Source organism: Acanthochromis polyacanthus, chromosome 9 (assembly GCF_021347895.1).
Source record: "Acanthochromis polyacanthus isolate Apoly-LR-REF ecotype Palm Island chromosome 9, KAUST_Apoly_ChrSc, whole genome shotgun sequence".
Taxonomy (NCBI): Eukaryota; Metazoa; Chordata; class Actinopteri; family Pomacentridae; genus Acanthochromis; species Acanthochromis polyacanthus.
Window position 1 is genome coordinate 34071330 of NC_067121.1, and position 19787 is coordinate 34091116.

The window sequence follows — 19787 nt, forward strand, 5'->3', positions numbered from 1 at the left end:
GCGCCTCCTCCCTCCAATCCACGGCCTGCTCTGCCCAGACTGGCACACCCACCCCGCCGTCACTGTGGGAGAGTCGGTTGGGCCTTGTGGGCTTCCTGGTCCTCAGCTCCGCCTCGCCTCGATCTGGCCGGACAGGGGAAACACTTCTCAGTTAAAGAACAAAAGCAACAACGGGCGGACCGAAGGAGGGGACGAATAAACGGCGACTCGGATTCAGACCCGAATCCCACGGATTGGAGATTTTTAATGTACCCTCTTCGCCGGGAATTTAACCGACGACTGAACTCCTTCGACAGGCGACAAACTTGGTCGCCTCGCATCTTTGTGGCTCGACGGTAATCCGTCGAGGCGCTTTATAAATAAGACAAGGGTCAAACAAACACACGGACGGTTATTGTTTCACGGCTCTACCTCTAAACTTAGGCCATAAAAGAAGCGGAGTGGTGGAGGGGAAACTCCGCGGTGCTTTTGGTATCGTTTCGCTTGGACGGACCTCGGGGATAAAGGGTTGTTTTGGCGTTTTCGGTAAGTTTATTTTTATGTTTCAGTGAAGCGTGTCTGACGGCGAAGTGCGCCTGTGCAGTGAGAAGCGTTTTAGTTAGTACGCCATAAAGGGGGGAGACACTGGACTGCTATTGTCACACACACACAGCAACTTTTAATGCTTTTTGTCACAGGAAAACAAAAATAAAACACAAGAAACTATACACGAGACTCAAAGTGAAACATGGAACACCCCAGGGGTTCACCACATGATCTCATTCCCGTTAGTTTGAGTGCATCACCACTGACTAAGAGTGATTTCATAATTGTTAGCTAATGTTTGTGTTACACTTCAGCATTTCTTTGGTGGTTCCAGTGACCTGAGTTGTCGGGCCATGACGTAACCTCCCAACTAACTGTGCAACATGTCTCCTGCTCCAAATAAACAACAGCTCCTCCAAAATTAACAGCACATAGGTATGAGACAGTCCAGTGTTTTAGTTTCAAACACCTGGTTGGTATGTTTTGGTGTATGGGTCAAATATGTGAAACACTGATCCAGAAGTTCATCTAAATTCCTTGTTTTTAGGCTCCTGCCACATATGTGATAAGCTGAAGTGTTAGTCCAACACCTGTTGCTTAAAAAATCAGTTTCTTTCCATTCTGTAATCCAGCTCATGACTAATGTACGTCATTTTCTGTTTCTACAGGTTTCTCTCGTGGTAGCTGCCTTTTGTGACGACGCCTACCTTCCACAACTGAGAACTTGGAAGTGGAACAAAGCCTGACGAGGGAAGAAGGGGTGAGAAAGTAGGCTGTGATGGATTTCTCATAGATTCCCCATTCCCCTCTGCCCCCACCCTTTTGCGACCAATCCCCCCCTCTCACACAAAACAAAAGTCAGGCACCACACTTTATGGGGGAGGGGAGACCTAGTCTGGACAGAGTAGCTATACGACTAGTTTCATTGAGAGTTCAGAATAAGGAGAGCAAAGCAGGGGGGGAAGGGGTGGCAGCTGTAAGATAATTGACTTTGAGAATGAATGAGAACAGAAAGTTCTGAAAACATCAGTGCGTACTTTTCAGAAAGAACTGTCCTTCTCCTCGCTATGATCTTATCTGTGAAGTTAAAACATCTCGACAAACAAACACAACACATCAATCACTGCTTTTGTTTCTTTTCTAGGTGACGCAGCCTAATTCGATAGTCCAGATGGCAACCTACACTGAACAGAGCAGCAGAAATGGACTATTTGTGAGCATGAAGGAGCGTTTTGAAGGAAAAGTGAAAGAGACAGAATGTGAAGGAAAACTCAATGGCAAACGCTCCTCTAAGGTCTTGCGCCACCCTGCCGCCTCAGCTGAAAGCAACACCAGTGGCGTGGCGAGTTTCACCACCAACCACAACTCTGTGGTGTGCCTCCCTCTGGTGTCAGAGGGACTTAAACTGGTATGGACACAGTCTGACCAGACCCGTGAACTTGACTCAATCCCACAGCTCGTCCAAGCCTTTAACTTGTTTCCGTACCCATCATCCCGGGAGGTCAACACTCTGGCCCGGGTGTGTGCCTTGCCACTAGACAAAGTTAAGGTGTGGTTTATGGTGCAGAGGATTAAATATGGTATTAGCTGGTCATCAGAGGAGATCGAGGAGACACGACGGAAACTGGCAGTGCCTGAGCTTCATGATGACCCCACTGCAACAACTGAGGAAGCCAAAACAATGACCAAGAGCAGAAGTTCTGAGGAACTGGTTATTGACGAGAAGGAGAGTGAAGAAGAAGAAGAAGAAGAAGAAGAGGTTGCTCTCTCCACCTTCGTGCCCCAGAAGAAGATCCCAAAGTGTGAGTCACCGGATTCATATAAACCAGCCAAATCCACTGCGCCCTGTTTCAGTTCCACCCTCCCACCTCCTCAGGACTCATACTTCTACCGCCCACCAGCAGACACACCAGCAGCCATGGCAACTGATGTCTCCCTTGATCTTTCAGAGTCGGCTACACGACCGCACCGTCACGGACGTTACAAAAAGACTAAAGCTCAGCTCGCTGCCCTTCGCAAAAGCTTCCTGAGAGAGAACTGGCCTGCAGAGGCGGAGCTCAGACGTTTGCAGGAAGAAACCGGGCTGACCCGAAACGACATCCGTAAATGGTTCAGTGACAGTCGTTACCAGCTAAGAGTTGGCCGAGGAAGCCTGGCAGCAGCCCAGAACTATTCTCATCACACTGCTGTTAGTGGCAAGCAGGATCAACAACCAGAACCTCTTCCGCTTGTTTCTCAAAAGTCTCGTCAGCTAAACGGGGTGAAAGGCCACGAGGGAGTCCGCAGCAATGGTATTAGAAACTCGCATTTCTTCCAGACCTTCTTGACAAACAGCCTGGAAGCATTTGGAGAAAGGGTTCTTGATGCACAAGTGTATGATGTTATTGAGGATCTTTCTGGTGATGGGGACAGCTTGAAGGATGAAGAACAAAGTGAAGAACAACCTTTAGAATTGACCAAGACCTGCCACGTTGAGCCAGATATTCCAGAGGAGCCCAATGTATTAAAATCCTCTCCCGATTCCTCCCCCTCTGGCAGTCCACCACCGGCTGCCTCACCTAATAAACCGCTTTCAAACAGAGGCAGCGCTTCAAAGAAGTCAGTTCACTCAGCCAAAACCAGTCCCTCACGTTTCTCAGGGCCTTCCACGTCGCCTGCCCTCACTCCTGCTGGGCGACCAAGAAAGACCAAGGAGCAGCTGGATGTGTTAAAGCAGCACTTCTTGCGCTGCCAGTGGCCCAAGAGCGAAGATTACACTGAACTTGTTAAGCTCACAGGTTTACCTCGGGCAGATGTAATCCAGTGGTTTGGAGACACGCGGTACGCTGTCAAAAACGGCCAGCTGCGCTGGGTGAAGGGGGTCCGTGACCAGTTCTTGGCAGAACTTGCCGCTCAGCAAAGTGCCAGTGGTTTACCAAATGGAAGTGGTACAGTCCCTCGGGTTGGGGGTCGCAAACGAAAATCTCAAGCAAACGGAAGCGCAGATTGCCCTGATATCCAGCCGTTAATATCATATTATCATTCGACAGGCTCACTACATGAAAAAGACCTTGACTCTCTATGCAAGAAATCCAGAATGAGCTACCAGCAGGTGCGGGATTGGTTTGCAGCTCAGGATGTTGGCGAGACTGACAAAGAACCTATTGTTACTTAAGGACATTTTTAAAAGTTGGTGGGGTCTCCTCACGTCTTTGGTTTATATTGCTTTAATTGAGGCAGGTTTGTAACATTCAGTCTTCCCAGTACAAGCCCAAAGTGAGGTTTGTGTTTTTTATATATGCTGCATTCCCTGCTTATCCTAATATATTTGGACTTGAATTATAATTGTGCCGCCTGTGTTGCTGTAAATAGGACAGTAACCTGTACACTGGTCTGCTATATTTTTTTGAGCTCATTATTTTTTTTAGATATCACTACGACAGATTTTTCAGTATGCTATTGTAGCAGTATAATTTAAACTGGTTGTACTTTTGGTACCTGGCTATAGCAGGTACTTTCTTGCTCCGTAAAAAGTCTCTACATTGATGAATCTGTTGAGTGGTCGCTGTGTGTAATCATTCCTTCAACAGCCAATAATACCTTGACATGAGAAGCACACTGGACATGCACACTTTGAACTGACATCTTGCACTTTGGTTTTAGAGCCTGCTGCCATTACGTTAATTACATCCAGTAACTTCACAGAAAATCCATTCATTTCACAAAACATGGATTCTTAGCTATACATGGGTCATTCTTGTTACCTGAAGCCTATGATCATGCTTTTTCAAAAACATGTTACAGAAAATATCGTTACATCTAATGTCTACAGTGTATTTCTGAAATGCATTCCCTGATTCCCCTTTTGACGCTCTGCTGTAATACTTGACTTACTATTTGAATACTTTGCTTGTCGTTTGCATATTACATATTTGCATAAAGGCTGACAGTACTAAGAAGCAGTAACCACATCAAAATCATACAGACGTCAGAATTGCCTACATGCTCATGAATTAAGTCAGTATTTTTATATCTCTTTTGTCTTAATAGGTATAGGGTGTGACCTCATGGTTTTTATGTAGACACACTAGTTCAGATAACTGATGGGGGCCCAAGTACTGTATACGTAGCAAAGGATTCAAATCCAAAGAAAATGACTACTTTGTCAACTTACATTATGATTTATAGCACAAACATTATACTTTCTTATCAGTTCATGTATTTATTAGTTACTTCCTACATAGCTGTGTTTGCAAGAAGAGAACCTCCACACTCTGAAGTACTTTTTAGCTGAAATACAAAGGGTGAAGTGGGATTTGAGTTTAGTTCCTTAGAAATGTCTGGACAAAGGTTAGATGACCAGAAACTTGTCAAAGCAGTGTGCATCACTTTGTTTCGTCATCCTGTTAGTCATGAGAAGCTAATGCGACATGTGTCATGCTGTGGGGAAATGTCCATAACACGTAGTGTCTTCCTTTGCCGATGTTTTTAATGTGTTTTTTTTTCCTGTTTGAAAGAAATTCTCATTTGCACAATTGTGTCACTGGAAACCAGTAAAAGATTTGCCTTTATGACCGTGTATGCAGACAGTTATTTCAGTGTGCTGTAAAGAACCCGGCTGATTACGATCTCTGTTTATTCTTAATCCATGTGAGCCAAGGCAAAGTGGCTGTGAAGTTAATCTTCAGAAATACCTCTAAGATAAAGTGCCACAAAATAATACCACAAATCAGCTACAATTTTATGGCAATTTAATATCGCAACATCAGAATGCCATGGTAGTATCAATTTAACATCCATGTAGGTAAAACAATGCACAAGACACTTTAGGTTTTTGGGCAAACTAAAAAGCTTTATCTCCTACATGGTTTGAGTCCTAATAAACAAATCTAAGACGCCATAACTAACAAACTTGTTCCCAATAATGTGACAAATCAATGTCTAGGAGACTGTACTGGCAGCCCAGCCATAAACTGGAGCTGGAAAACATTAGGAGTCTGCGTTCTGAGGGAGACAGAAATGCACTGACTCGGTTACCTGAGAAAATCTTCCCATCAAGAACATTTAGAAATGTGATACAATGCTTCATGGCAGAGGTTATTCAGAAAGCATTTCTCACCTTGTAGGAGTGCTGAAGGATGTGGGTGTTCCTTTTCAAAACAGAGAAGGATTTTGATTGAGGATGGCATGCATTCAGTTTCTAATTTGATGAAGCAAATTATCCAGTTTAATTGCAGCCGCGATGGCAGAGCTGCAAGAGCTTGAACGCAGTCACACTCACTGTATTCATGAAGAGAACTGTGGCTGGAAATAGAGATAGCTGATCCAGGAGTCTGGAGAAACAGCAACAGAGGAAAGTGTTTTCTGTATTTCATGGAGAAATCACGTCCAATCGAATGTATTTGTACATTTCTGTGTAATGTATGTTAGACAAAAATCTTTACTCGACGTTTGGAATTTAATACTTAATTCTATCAGCATGTGAACTACACATGAGCCAAGTAAAGGGAGATGTGGCTACTCATAATAACACAAAAGCTCCTGATGTTGACAGGATGACCATTTTTGCCACGTCTCTTATTTTTCTGCATCGTTGTCATCATGTATCGTGTAAAATTAGCCCATTACTGAAGTATGATTAATGCATGAGAGTGATTCATCACTAATTCACTATAGTAACAGCTTACATGCTGTTTTAGACATCATCACTGACGCATGGCGGCCAAATATAAACTTTATTCCCTTTAATGAGAAGATCAGAAAAATTTCTTTCTTGATACCACCTGATGTAAAAAAAACAACAAAAAAACAAAACCCCAAAAACACAGACCAATGCTAGCCCTCCTTATTTTCATTTGTTTCCTCATCCTTTACATATTCTTATTTGCAGGAATATTGATAAATATCTAAATGAAGTGTTTTCTAAATGTTTGATTTGTCACTTCTGACTGAAAAACTGAGCTCCTCTTAAAGTTACAGTGTAGTTTCCACACTACATCATTAAGGATCTGGTCTACAAATATGTAATTCTGACTGAGCTAGAGAATTTGTCTCATTGGACAACGTTCATCAGTGGATGGAGTAACTTAGTTGTTCACAGTGATACAATCTTTAAGCCATCAAAGACAACACTGTCCAGGAAACCCCTCTGAAATCTAGTTGAGTGTAACTGAAGTTAAGGTTTCAGTGGCAAAGGATTTAAAAGTTACCAAACAAGTACATATACATATATTTATTTGGGGGAAAAATCATCTTGGTTTCTAAATCATGACATCAATTTAGCTTTACTTGAAGTGAATATTAGTGAGAGACTTACATGCAGGTTGAGAGTAGGACCTCTGTCTCTGGCCCACCTGTGAGACTCTGCTGAGCCTATATGACTGAGACCCAGATAGAATATTTGAGTGTTTATGTGATTTAAAGAATGAAATCAACTGGAAGATGACAACATACTGTAACGCATACCTCACAGGTCTTTGACGAGGGGTAACTGGTAAAAAAAACAAACAAAAAAAAACAAGCACAAGCGCATCATCAACTTCAGTCAAATCATATAAAACTAAACACCAACATTGAAAACTGCAACAATTCGACTACAATCACTGAGGCTACCTGGGGGGTGACGGCCACAGGGAGGGACATCCTCTGAGTGCTGGGAGTCAACAAATTGAATAGTTTTAAAATCGATACAATGAAGTTTGGTCTCAAACATATGTAAATGGCTTTTACCCTTCAGTTTGAAACTGTCCTGGAGAAACCTGTGGCACAGAAAGTGAGCAGACTAAATTAGCTTTGTAACTTATTACATGACATTGACAATTTTGGCAGTGTGAACTTTTTCTTTTATATACTTTTCAAACACTTACCCTCCTCTGAGAAAGTGGCTTTTTTAACTCCGCAGTTTCTCGTCTGAGCTCTGAAAGCTGCTTCTTTAAGTCAGCGTTCTCTCTCTTCAGCTCTGAGAGTTGCCTTGCGGTAAAAAGACGAGGGAGGAAAGGTGTTGGGATTTTATTTACACAGCTACAGAGGAGCAGTAACAGATATTAAAGTCACCTGTAAGCCTGCTCGGTGACTTCCTTCAGACGCCTTTCCAGTTCAGCAGACTTGCGCTTAAAGTGCGCTGTGACTCCCTCCATCTGTGTCTGCTGAAAAACCGCAATCTGAGGAGCATCAAGACATCACTATTAAAGATTATTTCAGTGAAAATAAAAATTCATAAGTCACCTTTGGTCGCTGGGTAACAGCTCAGACATTTCTGAATATAACAGCACAGCAACATTAAAGTAATAGATTTCATTCTGCTATAAGGCACGTGGACTTGATGGTGTTTAATGTCCTGCTACAACAGGTAAAAAGGACAGACCTGTGATACATGTCCCAGCTCTGACTGGATGAGCTTCACAGGGTCCTTGAAAAACACTTTCTCCTGTGGCTTCATCTGAAATAGAAATTTGTCCAGGTATAAAATGCTGGCTGTGAAGTCAGGTCACACTCCGTTGGTGGCGTCCTGCAGTAATTTACTGTGAATATGACAGCCTCACCAACCTCATCAGTGATGGCCAGATAACTGCAGCTGGCTCCACATATGCTGCACTGCTCTGAGGGAAAAGGAAAAATCACACGAGGAGCCTGAAACTTTCTGTAACACCAGCTCAAATTTGAAAGAGAATTCTCGTCATGATTTGGAAGCAAAACAATTGAGTACTGTGGATAATGAAAGTCTCTTACTAGATTTAATACACACTTCACAGCAGATGTGGCCACAGCTGGATACAGCAAACTTTGACGCTGACTTCGTGAAGCACTGGTTACAATGGAACCAGTCCATTTTTAGTCCTTTGTGATTTCTTGACTGCAAGGGAACACAAGATACAATACACAAATGTGATTATGTCAGATTCAGTGTTACACTACATGACAACCTAGTTTGAATTCACTTTTTAATGGTTTTGGATCATGGAACAGCAGCGCAAGACAAATTTTAAACTACAGTGTTTCCGATTTTGTAACAGCATTTTAGAATAATAATGCCCCAAGGCACAAACCAAGGGTAATGAAGACAGATTTTTCAGTTTGTTGTCAAAGAACCGACCTGCATAGAAGTCTAACCTCCACCCACTTGAACATATTTGGATTTAAATACAGAAGACAGGTGAAAATCTTGTGGAACGGCCTTTCAAAAATGTAGAGACTTAAAAGTAGTACATTAACACCAATATTTTTGAACTGAAGTTTTAAGATGGAGTAGCATTTGTGGTCACACAGATGTTCTAATATTCAGGTAGAAGAATAGCCATTCTGTAGAAATTCCAGCACACATAAGGGGCATCTGGAACATCTTAATCTATTAATACTTCTACATAAATAACATTTTTTTGAGCAAATAATGTCTTTCTCACCGCAGCTTCCTCAAACTCACATATTGTAAAATCAGTACACTTTAAGTTTCATAGTTAAAGATACAACAATATCACCCATAAAATAAAATACCAGAAAAAAGTTTGAGGAGACAGATTATGTAAATGTAAGTTTTGACGAGAAATTAATTTACCAGAAATATCTAACTCTAACTTTTAGTGTCACTTTTGAGAAAAGTTACCGTCATCACAGCATCATGGCTATACGAGGGATGCAAGTGTCACGTTTAGATGGTTGATAGGCCACATTATAGAAAGACATCCGAGGTTTGGACATTATACTCTCACTGTAAGTCATTCAGTAATCATCTTTAAAGTATTTAATTTCAAAATGTGACAAATATATTAAAGAAGTCCTTAAAATGCACTGGACAAATGTACAGCATGCAAGTTAAAAGTCTAATTTCTACTGTTAGGGTTAGAAAAAGGTTAAATGTAGTTGACTGAGCTTGAAAATCGTATATAAGCCGTTCAACTGGTGACAAATTTCTGGCCAATTAATCCACATTCTAGTCAGGTGTGGCTTTGAAGGACAATGATCAGACAATGTGACCAGTACACATACACTCCTTTGACTATGAAAGACTACCATAAAATGCAGCTTTACTTAAATGAAATGAAGCCACAGACGACAAGAGTGAGACGAGAACGAGCTCTCGGGATGCTGGTACGTCAGTGAGAGCTCCACAACTCCACCATTCATCATCTAATAAACCATTTCTGACAGCATGGTATGACATGATGATGGATGTGCCCAACAACATGATTCTGTCTCCAAAAATGTCTGCTAATGCCACCAAACTCTTTAGAAAGTATGAAAGACATGTGTTCTGTCTTAAAATTTTAATTAACTTTATGTTTTGGAAAGTTATTTTTATGTCTGATATCGGCTTCAGATGAGTTTTTACATTTTTAAAAAAATTATTCCAACAATTCTTTTCTATTATTTCCCAGACTGAATTCAGCAAACAAATGGCTGACATATGCGCCCAAACACTCAGCTGGACACAGAAAATAAATAATTGTACATTCAAAATTTTATGTTTATGCTAATTGTTTTAGAAAGTGTTAGCGAATTAGCTTGCTAGCTAGCTTAAAATGTGAACATTTCTGCTTGGTTTGACTAAACACTGACAAGACATTGAAAAACAACTTTACACGTTTGCTAAAATAATTCTGTGACATTATAGAACATTATTAGCATTACCTGTTGCTCTGCTCAGGAGAAACTGAAATTTGTTCTAGAGAGAAACGATATTAACCGAAGCTCAGCTCAACAGACCCGCCTCGCGCATCCGTTCTTTGATCTGATTGGCTGAGTGACGTATGAGACTTTCGCGTTGATATCACATCAAAAATATTTAAGGAAAAAAAAAAAAAAAAAGACTGAACCATACTTCATTTTCTAATTTTAGCGTTAACATTTTTCTCCCACTGCTCTATCAAACCACCTTAAATTTGTCTTTTGTAATGCATTTTCTAATGCTCTTTGCATTTCAAGGTTTCACAAAGACTCTTAACTGATTAAAATATTGAAGGAGTTTTGAAGTCCATGGGATACATTTATTAAAAGAATGTTTTTATGTTCATGTCTTTCCAAATTTCATATTATTGAAACACTTAATAATGACTGGATATTAGTAAAATGTGAACTAAACATCTAAATCTGTAGAGTGTATCAAAAATTAATTTTGAAGTTCTGAAACTGATCCCTCCAGAGACATGAACTGGAGTAATTTAGCTCTTAATATTGGTCCCATAAAATTAAACCATCCTCTTGAAAGGTGTAGTATTTTTGGCATACTGATGGTATATGAGTAGGAGGTGTAATTCAGAGCTCGTTTCCAGTATTTGTATTGGGCTTCATGAGTTGCAGTTTTCATTCTCTGTAAAGATGTAAGACTTGTATTTATAAGAATCCAATATAGCTGTGCAATTATGGTTTCACATTTAATGCATTAATTCAGGATTGCACCCCAGAGGATTAGTCAATTGCTGGCTTTTAGTTGATGCACAAAATAGCTAAAGAGCCGAGTGAAACAAGACAGTAGTGATTCAGGTCAAGTGGATACAGCTTTAATGACCACAGATGTGAAATGCAAGAGACAAGCAGCCACTAAGCTTATTCAACTTAAAATAAAAAGCCAAACTGGACTGAAGGAGGCTGTTAATTAAAGAGTCTGAGGGCAGCTGAGGACAGTGGTGTTCATGTATTCCAATGTTAACTCAAGTTGTTGATATTTCAGGAATCCTTGATGGTAATGGGCCCAAGGACTGCTTTATGTTCAACTCCACGCTTCCCTGCAAAAAGAACTTAAAGGTGAGCGCAAGGAGACCATTTTATTACAGCAGACTGTGTAAATAGATACCTGATGTCAGGCTTCTTGTCTTCCTGGACTTGCAGCTGGATTCACAGCAGGCACATATACTGCTGTATGTAGGGTGGTCCAGCAACTCCCAGCTGAATACAGCAACAACGGAAGAGACGGGGATAAGCTGTGATCTGTCTCCCTCTCTAATCAGGGGCCTTCTGCTTAACCACATCTAGTTTTCTTGAAACTATCATGAATTATAAATATATCTGACGTTTTAGCATTCTGCATGTTGTGTTCTTGCGATATGCAACTATATAAGCTTTAGAGAATATCAATTGACTTCTACATATAATTTTTCCCCCTTAATACATCCTTAAAGATGGGCATTTTCACTACATAACCCTTTGATGCACAACATTGTCAAGTGGTCCAAATCCAATGGAAAAATCCATCTCTCCTGACCCACACTGCACAAAGGGTTAAGTCCCCCCCATATTTTTAACTCTACCATTACATTCACTTGTCCAATTTAGCAGATTCTGAATAGAACAGTAAAAATGTCAGGCTTTTCTTTTGTAAGATTTACATTTGAAAGAGGTAGCCTTAAAGTTTAATGTGTTCAAAAGTAGAGCAATCATTTTTAAAATGTTAAAGACAGCTACAATTTACCAAATCTCTACAAATGTCAATTTCATGCTATAAAAGTTTCAGGCAAATAAGATGGAGCAGAAAACACTAAAACTACAATCTGAGATAGAAAGACCCACTTCTGATACAAGTTGGTAATACAGTTAAAAAAAAAAAAAAAAACTTAAAGATCTACAGTACATCTAATGCTGGATTCCTCTTGATACTAATAGCTGTGAATCAAATTGTTTAAAGACATAGCAAAGTTCTATCTTCTTACCCATGAGCTTTCACATAGTTACAGGCCTTCTTGGTGTGGTCAAGAGCATTGGGGTCCCAAGCCAGAAGGTTGCAGTGAATAAATACCTGTTGGATGCACAGTGATCCAGAATTTACAGATAATCTTGGATTTAGTTTCCCTCTCCTGAAGCCTTAAGTTTGAGAGAATGTGCACAGTTGTCAAACAGGCTTACCTCCTCTCCCAGAGCAAACCTAAAGGCTTGAAGGGACAAGTGGATCTCTGATGACTTTACTCTTGGTTCAAATCTGGAGAGTGAGGTCTTACTGTCCACAAGACACCTGTATCATTACAGCAATGAAACATTTGGGTTACTTAAATGTCTGGGCACAAATTAAATGGAAAAAAGATCTGTAGGTCAGGGATCCAGCGGTACCCCTTATTGGCGATTATTGGGTATAGAGCGACTTCATGCTGCAGCTCTGGTGACGTGGTAGCAATGCATTCATCTAGAAGCATCAGCAAAGGCTGGTGGTGCTGCTGCTCCACACTGGCCATGATGCGAATGAAGGAGCCCAGAGAAAAACTGGTGGTTTCAGCAGGACCAGAGAAGTCATCTAGAGCACAGATAGACGTTACAGAGCCGAACGAGTTGCTGGGAGAATTTTGCCATTTCCACTGACGAAGTGTTTTCACCCACCATTCATAATTCCAATAAAGAATACAAGATCATCTTGACCGTACGTATCAAACACTGGGTCAAAAATCCTAATTGTCCAGTCTTTAGGCCTGCGTAATAAATAAAAGATCAGTTTCAGCTGTTGTAGTGCTTAAATACATGTGTAGAACTCTGAAGTCATGAGCTCATTTGTGCAATTTTAATGTGAACTCACCTTTCATACGCACAGACGACAGGGAGGGAGAAGGAAGGCATCAGAGAGTTAGGAGGAGAGTAGTAGACCAGATCATTGGTGTACATCTGGTGATCCCCGGTAACCTAACACAGAGAGACAAGTGTCACGAACCTCTGTAGAAGTGTGACTTATTCAGACACCCATCACCCATGTCTGGGCTACTCACCAGCGTCCTGAAGTTACAATCGTCGAGACGCACGCTGAAAACAGCCTCCCGAGCCGAGACGCTGGTGGGAACGCAGGTCCCCAGCCGGAAGAGTGAAGTGTCGGCCTGCGATCTGCTGTCCGACCACACTACCGTCATGTAATCAGGCCTGCAGTCCACTTTCATGTCTGGAAGGGACACAATGTAAGGATTCTGCTCAAATGCTCAACTTAGGTGAAAATCTTAAAAGCATCAATAATGACTCAAAACATTACCTGCATTTACTAAACTGGCAGCCACCAGGCCCAAGAGCAGCGCGCAACACCAGAAGAAAGCCATACTGACCGAACATGCACTACCGGCTCCAGAGGTGGTTTTTATTCAGTCTGACGGAGGCACTTCAATTAAGGAAATTTATTTCACCTGGTGTGTGTTGACAGATCCAGGTGCAGCATCCATCAGTGTAATTGCAACTCATTCATTCATACAAACTTATTTTAAACAGGTTTACTTTGTTATTATGGTCATGTAGTAAAGGGAAAAGCAGGTATGTGGTTTATGAGACTTTATATGTTGTATTAAAATCTGATAAATGCAAAGAAATGCAAAGTCAAGGTTATAAAACAAGCTAAACAGAAAACCTCCTATTTAAGATAAGGTAAAACAAGATAGGACAGGATGAGATTATTATTCCTGTAACCAAGCCACAGGCAGTAAATACAGGTCAAGCTGTGAGTAATGTGAGAAGTGCAGTATGTTAGTGTGCACAGTATCATCATGGTACAACAACCTACTAAAAAGACTCATCATTACCTTCATATTTATGGGAAGAAAGCGAGATATCTCCAGGCTTCATTCTTCTTCAGAAATTACCCAAATCCTTAAATTTCACTTTCAAATCTGCTCCTGAATCTGATAAATGTGAGATCTGTGGCAATGTGACCTCCCAGTCATGTCAGGTATCAAAGACCTGAAGAAAAACACAAGACAGTTGGGATTTATTTCGAAAAGAAAAGTAGTTGCATCGACATTTAGGTACTAAATCCTCCAAATCACATGACCCACAATGACAGGTACCCAAAGACAGTGGTAGAAAGTAACAAAGTACATTTACTCCAGTGCTGTATTTAGGTGCAATTTTGAGACATTTGTACTTTGAGTGTTTCCATTTTATGCTACTTAATGTTTCAACTCCCCCACATTTTAGAGGAAAATATTGTACTTTCTATTTTGCTGCATTTATGTGACACCTTTAAGATGAAGATTTTACTAAATGGATGCTATAACAAGCTGATGGAACAGTGTTCAAGTTTGAATCAGCGGTGTCCAACCTTTTTTTGCTTCAGATGTCTTTAAAAAAACACTGTAGTCGGGTCACTTCTTTTATTGTCTAGTTATTTTCCCCTTTAAGTTTCTCAGTTGACTTGAAATTGTAATGAGCCAATATTTCAACAAAAGTATAAGAGCAGATGTTTTTCCCCACAATCATTTGATGAGCCCTCAGATTTATCCATGATCCTGGATATGAAGCTGTCTAAGATGCTTCACTATTCAATCAAACTTTATTTGTATAGCACTTTTCATACAAAATTTGTAGCAAAGTGCTTTACATAGAAATAAGAAGACCAAATAAATTAAAAATGAGAAACACAACCACCCCTCCACCTACAGCAAACACACTCACACACAAAGATATCATACATATAGAGGGACCAAACCACTACTTTTAATACAACTACAATTTGTAGCTTTTACATTGTTTTTATGCTGAAAATGTAGAAGTATTATCTACATTATTGTATTAAATGACCCCTTTTTTCCCATATACACTTATTTTGTCTGCACTCCATTTGTAATGACTCATTGTTCATGTCTTTGTGCTTGTTTTATTTATGCTGCTAATCCAAAGAGCTGCTGGATTTCCTTTCATTGCTGTTTAATGACAAGATCTATTCCATTGTACTTTTTTTTTTTTAAAAGAGAGATCTGAATAATTCCACTGCCTGAAAGCTAAACTGTCAGGTTTATTTGAAAATCAGCTGCCTTGACAGACAAATTGTGATTTCTTGATATAGAATTCATACTCGTGCCTAAAGTAGTGCATACCAGCTGAAGAAAAAGTAGCATTAAATTTTGTGTGCTGGTCTTTAATGACCAACATTGTATAAAAAAAAAAAAGAAGAAAGAATTACAACAGCAGTTTCAGTGGTTTATTGAGAGATCATATATAGTTTGATACTGGTGAAGAGTCCATCAGCTTGGACTTAACATTTCCTGTGAAGATAAAAACCCAAAACTTCATCTCATGTCCAGTGCAACACAAACTTTAAACATGTACGACCAAAAACACATATTTACACCTGAACGTCAGCTGCAGAAACAGAACCCGCTGATGTGCTGTTGGCCTTCAAGTCAGATCTTTCCACTATGATGAGGGGCCCCACCACAGAGTTGTGACTCAAGCTGCCAGATGCTGCAAGTGGGGATAAATTGTGACAAAATGAATTAAAAAAACAAAACCCCACAACAGCTGGCTTAAAAATACTCTAGTGTGAGAATGATACCCCAGTGAACTCCTCTTTTGGAGCGAGACTTGCAGGTTGATTCACAGCAGCTGCAGAGGGAACTCTGAAGTGGGTCATCGAGTAGCTCCCAACTAAGGAAATAAGAAAACACAGTGATTATACCAGTAGAAGGTTGATAAAACTGTAAGCATGTACTACGTGTCCACAGGGATTACAAACATTGGGGGGGGATGACGACTTTAGATATTTTGTGACTTGCATTGTTCATTTATTTCCATACTTGTCTCCCATCTGTTCTGTGCAAACACTGCCTGTAGTTCAGCCGAGAAGTCGGCAGTTGTATCAATTTTGTTAAACTGCCAAGCTGAGTCAATACTCTTAACCAGAACTTAGTCACTGTAAAGGTTTTATATTTAAGCGCTGTAGAATTAAATGATTTTAAGCGCAGATTTGCTTGTTGTTCTAAAGCAATATCAAAGTTAATTGATGTCTGGAAATTCTTTCAAGACTGACTTGGTCTACCGACCCAACTTTGGAGTTTATTATTTAAAAACCATAAATAATTACCTTACATTCTCCTTTACAAAATGGCAAGCTTTTTTGGTTTCATCAAGATGTTCAGGATCCCATGCAACCAGTTTACAGTGGATGTAGACCTGAGGAGCACACAGAACAGTCAAAATTCAATCAAAATACAAAAACCCCAAATGCAGACACCACTTGCTCCCTCACCTCCTCTCCGAGACCGAACTTGAAGGACTGTAGGTAGAGAATGATTGCTGAAGTGTGATATCGAGGCAAAAACTTGGAGTTTCCGCTGACGCTTTCCAAAAGACATCTGAAGAAGTGAAAAGCTCAGATTAGAATTTCCTCCACTGCACTGACTTCAGGTGAAGCGGTAGTAATGTTTATTGTCAAATGTTTGTCTCAATTTTTAAATTTTGTTTTCATTGTTTTATGTATGGGCAGTGTTATCTCATGGACTGCAAAACAAGTCTACCTACGGGTACAAATAAAGTAACCTGAACCTGTTCATACCCCTTATTGCTGATCAGAGGGTAAACCTGGCTGCCATACTGCAGCTCTGCTGTGGTGGCAGCAACACATTCCTCCATGAGCAGCAGCAGTGGCTGATGGGATTTCTGTTCCACCGCTGCCCATATCGGCATGAATGAGCCCAGAGTGATGATGTTTGTCTTGGCTATGCCGGTCATTTGCTCTGCGAGGAAACGTACATGCTCTCATGTTAGGTCAAAAGTTACCAAAGTCTAAGACTTGATCATGTTCAAATGTCCAAAAACCTTTGAAGATCTTTAAAAAAAATTTTTTTTAAAAAAAATCACCAGGAGAAATCAGCATTTAGAGACAGCAGGATTTTTTTTTTGTTGACAAAATCTAGGAGCAGTTTTTAGCACCACAAAAAAAAAAAAAGAACTGAAAATACTGAGGTGTGAAACATCTTTTATGCTGTGAGACTTGGGCCATTTTTTTCCATGCTTATAGGGTGTTTTTTTTTTTTTTTTTGGAGAGACAGTTTTGACACCATTCTGTTTCTCCAAATCTGCTGGTCAGATCTTGACATCAGATTATATTTCACCACTAGGTCACACCCAACAGAGGAAATTAGGTTATCATTAGGTCATGTTTTACTTAGGTTATGTCCAGACACGTTCACACCTTGTGCAGACCTGCCTGAACCTCAATTCACACTCCAATTTTATCCTTTCTGTATGAGTGAGAACTTACCGTTGAGCAGTGCCATGTGGAAGACAAGCCCACTGCGGCCTTCGGAAAGACCTGATCCAGGGTTCAAGAAAGGTGGAACCCAGCCCTCAGGTCTGAAACATACCAGTGAGGTTTCTCAGCTCACAGTTTGCTCATTTAAATGGAATATCAGCCAAAAGGATTTTCTACCTTTTATAGACACATTTGATGGGATACATAAACGCTGCAGGTTTTGACTTTGCCTGTGGCCTGTAAGTCATTTCAGTTTGATAGATGATGCGTTTTCCTTTCAGCTGTGGGGAAGAAAAACTGATTACTATGACAAGCTGAGAGGTGTTTTAGTGAAATACTGCAGCTACATTACCAGTTTCTTAATCTTGCAGTCATCAAGCTGGTAGTTGAACGTGGCCTCCCCCTGTCCATTGGGCAGAACTTCAAAGTTAGACGACATGCAGCTTCCGAGGAAGAATCGAGATGCATATGGCACCAACTCCGGAGGGATCCTCCATGTGACGTTCACAGAGTCTTTCCTACAGTCTACTTTGATATCTGCACACAAGTACTTATGACGGTCGGTTTCTGTTCACAAAGGAATTGTGGCGAATACCTACATGTGTTGGGGAAAAAACATACCTGCATTTGCAACAGTTGCTGCAAAACCAGCCAGAAGCATCACACCGAGGTACAGATGAGTCACCATGACTGAACGATCCAGAATGCTGTGGAGCTGAAGCACTTTATTGACTTCCTGCCTAATCAGCTGAATCATCAACATCTGTGTGAAAGCAGGGCAGCATTTCTTCTGAGCTGGTCTTCAAGTTTTGTGTACTCTCATAATTACTGTTAACTTTGACCATTTTTCAATGCAGAGGCAGAATATAGCTAGGTACTATTTTGATGTTTGTTTGTTTTTTACCCTGGTTAATGTATTTTATATTTCAAATTTTATTTTTGTAATTTAATTCAATTTATTTCTAATTTAATTTGAATGTCCTTCTGGATTATTAAAGTATCTATCTATCTATCTATCTATCTATCTATCTATCTATCTATCTATCTATCTATCTATCTATCTATCTATCTATCTATCTATCTATCTATCTATCTATCTATCTATCTATCTATCTATCTATCTATCTATTATCTATCTATCTATCTATCTATCTATCTATCTATCTATCTATCTATCTATCACTTAACAATATTCAAATAGGAAAAAATGACTTCATCTTTAAGTGACTGCAATATCAAAATGCTATTTAGACGTCTTTGCAGCATTAAAATGAATCCATTGGTGTTATGTGTCATATAAAGTTATGCAACATTCACAAAGTGTACTTTTTTATTGATATATGATCCCTCTGTGCCAGCTGTGAAAATGTTGCTGCACTACCTCAGATGTTGTTAAATCTACATCAGTGTGTTCATTGTGGCCAAACAAAAAGTCCTGTCAAGCATTTTGGCAAAAATTTTGACAAATTCCTTATTTTTTTACACCTGGGAAATTCTCTATTTTGACTAATAATAACAAAAACAAACCGTTGTTGCTGGTAAATCATACTTAGGTTCAGTATGTGCAGGGATATAATTCCCAGAGCCATGAAATTTGTTTAGGACACGGGCAGAATTGGTTCCAGCAAATCCAAGTGATGAAATTGCTCCAGATGGGCAGTTTTTGACTAAAAAGGAAACATTTATTTTTTGTATTGATGCTGAATGAGAGTTTCTGTATGTTCTTTTACATACATGTATCCATATTTCTTCGTAAAATTGCAGTCTTTGGTTGACATTTTTTCAACTTTTAAAGCCTCTAACATCACTGGAATTTGATACAAGGCAAGTCAAGTTTCCTTTTTTTGGCTATTTTGACATACCAGAACAATGATGTGGATTCATTCGTAGGACTACAAATACTAGTGTGCATTGGGGTCTGCATTTTATCATTACGTTCAACGTTCAGGGTTGCCTCTATGTTGAAATTTTTGTCTCCCTGCAGGTTCCCATACATTTACTTGAAATCAACACTGAACAGAGAAACTGATAATGACTCAATTCCGATCACAGTAAATCATGTAAATAAAAAAAATAAAGAAATTTTTACAGAACTTAGTTTTGCATCCCAAATAACAACTTACATTTTAAACAAAATCTGAGACAGTGGTGCAACACTGGTGTCTGAAATGACACAGACTGGCCCGTACTGTTTATTTATACTTGGACAGACTTTACTAATCCCCAGAGGGAAATTCTGTTGTTAGAGCAGCTGGATATTCAACAAGGGAGTAAACAACAAGACAGCACAGAATCTTAGGGTCAGGTATAAAGTGAATGTAAATAAAACAAAATAAAATAAAATAAAATAATAAGAATATGGAAA

At 39.9% G+C, this 19787-nt stretch overlaps 4 protein-coding genes across 6 annotated transcripts; 1 reads left to right on the top strand and 3 right to left on the bottom strand.

The window, feature by feature from the left end:
• The first annotated feature begins 48 nt into the window (after positions 1–48).
• On the top strand, positions 49–5075 carry homeza (homeobox and leucine zipper encoding a). 3 transcript variants are annotated; one of them, XM_022197181.2, is made up of 3 exons: positions 49–525; positions 1194–1293; positions 1670–5075. In XM_022197181.2, exon 3 carries the CDS (start codon positions 1697–1699, stop codon positions 3677–3679), a length of 1983 nt encoding a protein of 660 aa, XP_022052873.2. In that variant the 5' UTR covers positions 49–525; positions 1194–1293; positions 1670–1696; the 3' UTR covers positions 3680–5075. The 3 variants fall into 3 exon arrangements, with proteins under 3 accessions (XP_022052873.2, XP_022052872.2, XP_022052874.2); XM_022197180.2 differs by having other exon boundaries at positions 1194–1285; XM_022197182.2 differs by lacking the exon at positions 49–525 and adding an exon at positions 599–960 and having other exon boundaries at positions 1194–1285.
• Positions 5076–5219: 144 nt separating this feature from the next.
• LOC127535446 (RING finger protein 212B-like) lies at positions 5220–8332 on the bottom strand. The gene is made up of 11 exons (XM_051953530.1): positions 8233–8332; positions 8050–8102; positions 7868–7942; positions 7558–7664; positions 7371–7473; positions 7234–7262; positions 7121–7156; positions 6970–6999; positions 6821–6884; positions 5786–5837; positions 5220–5654 (listed from the first exon to the last, which is right to left on the bottom strand). The coding sequence occupies exons 1-11, from the start codon at positions 8330–8332 to the stop codon at positions 5620–5622; spliced, it is 684 nt and encodes a 227-aa protein (XP_051809490.1). The 3' UTR covers positions 5220–5619.
• Positions 8333–11163: 2831 nt separating this feature from the next.
• On the bottom strand, positions 11164–13499 carry LOC110953246 (zona pellucida sperm-binding protein 3-like). Its single transcript, XM_022197149.2, has 9 exons — positions 13436–13499; positions 13182–13348; positions 12995–13098; positions 12802–12890; positions 12538–12718; positions 12337–12442; positions 12144–12229; positions 11291–11382; positions 11164–11222 (listed from the first exon to the last, which is right to left on the bottom strand). Exons 1-9 carry the CDS (start codon positions 13497–13499, stop codon positions 11164–11166), a joined length of 948 nt encoding a protein of 315 aa, XP_022052841.2.
• A 1870-nt stretch (positions 13500–15369) lies between these two features.
• On the bottom strand, positions 15370–18311 carry zp3f.2 (zona pellucida glycoprotein 3f, tandem duplicate 2). The gene is made up of 9 exons (XM_022197183.2): positions 18044–18311; positions 17775–17959; positions 17600–17703; positions 17432–17523; positions 16724–16904; positions 16418–16523; positions 16253–16341; positions 15725–15816; positions 15370–15633 (listed from the first exon to the last, which is right to left on the bottom strand). Exons 1-9 carry the CDS (start codon positions 18183–18185, stop codon positions 15515–15517), a joined length of 1110 nt encoding a protein of 369 aa, XP_022052875.2. The 5' UTR covers positions 18186–18311; the 3' UTR covers positions 15370–15514.
• Between the last annotated feature and the right edge of the window lie 1476 nt (positions 18312–19787).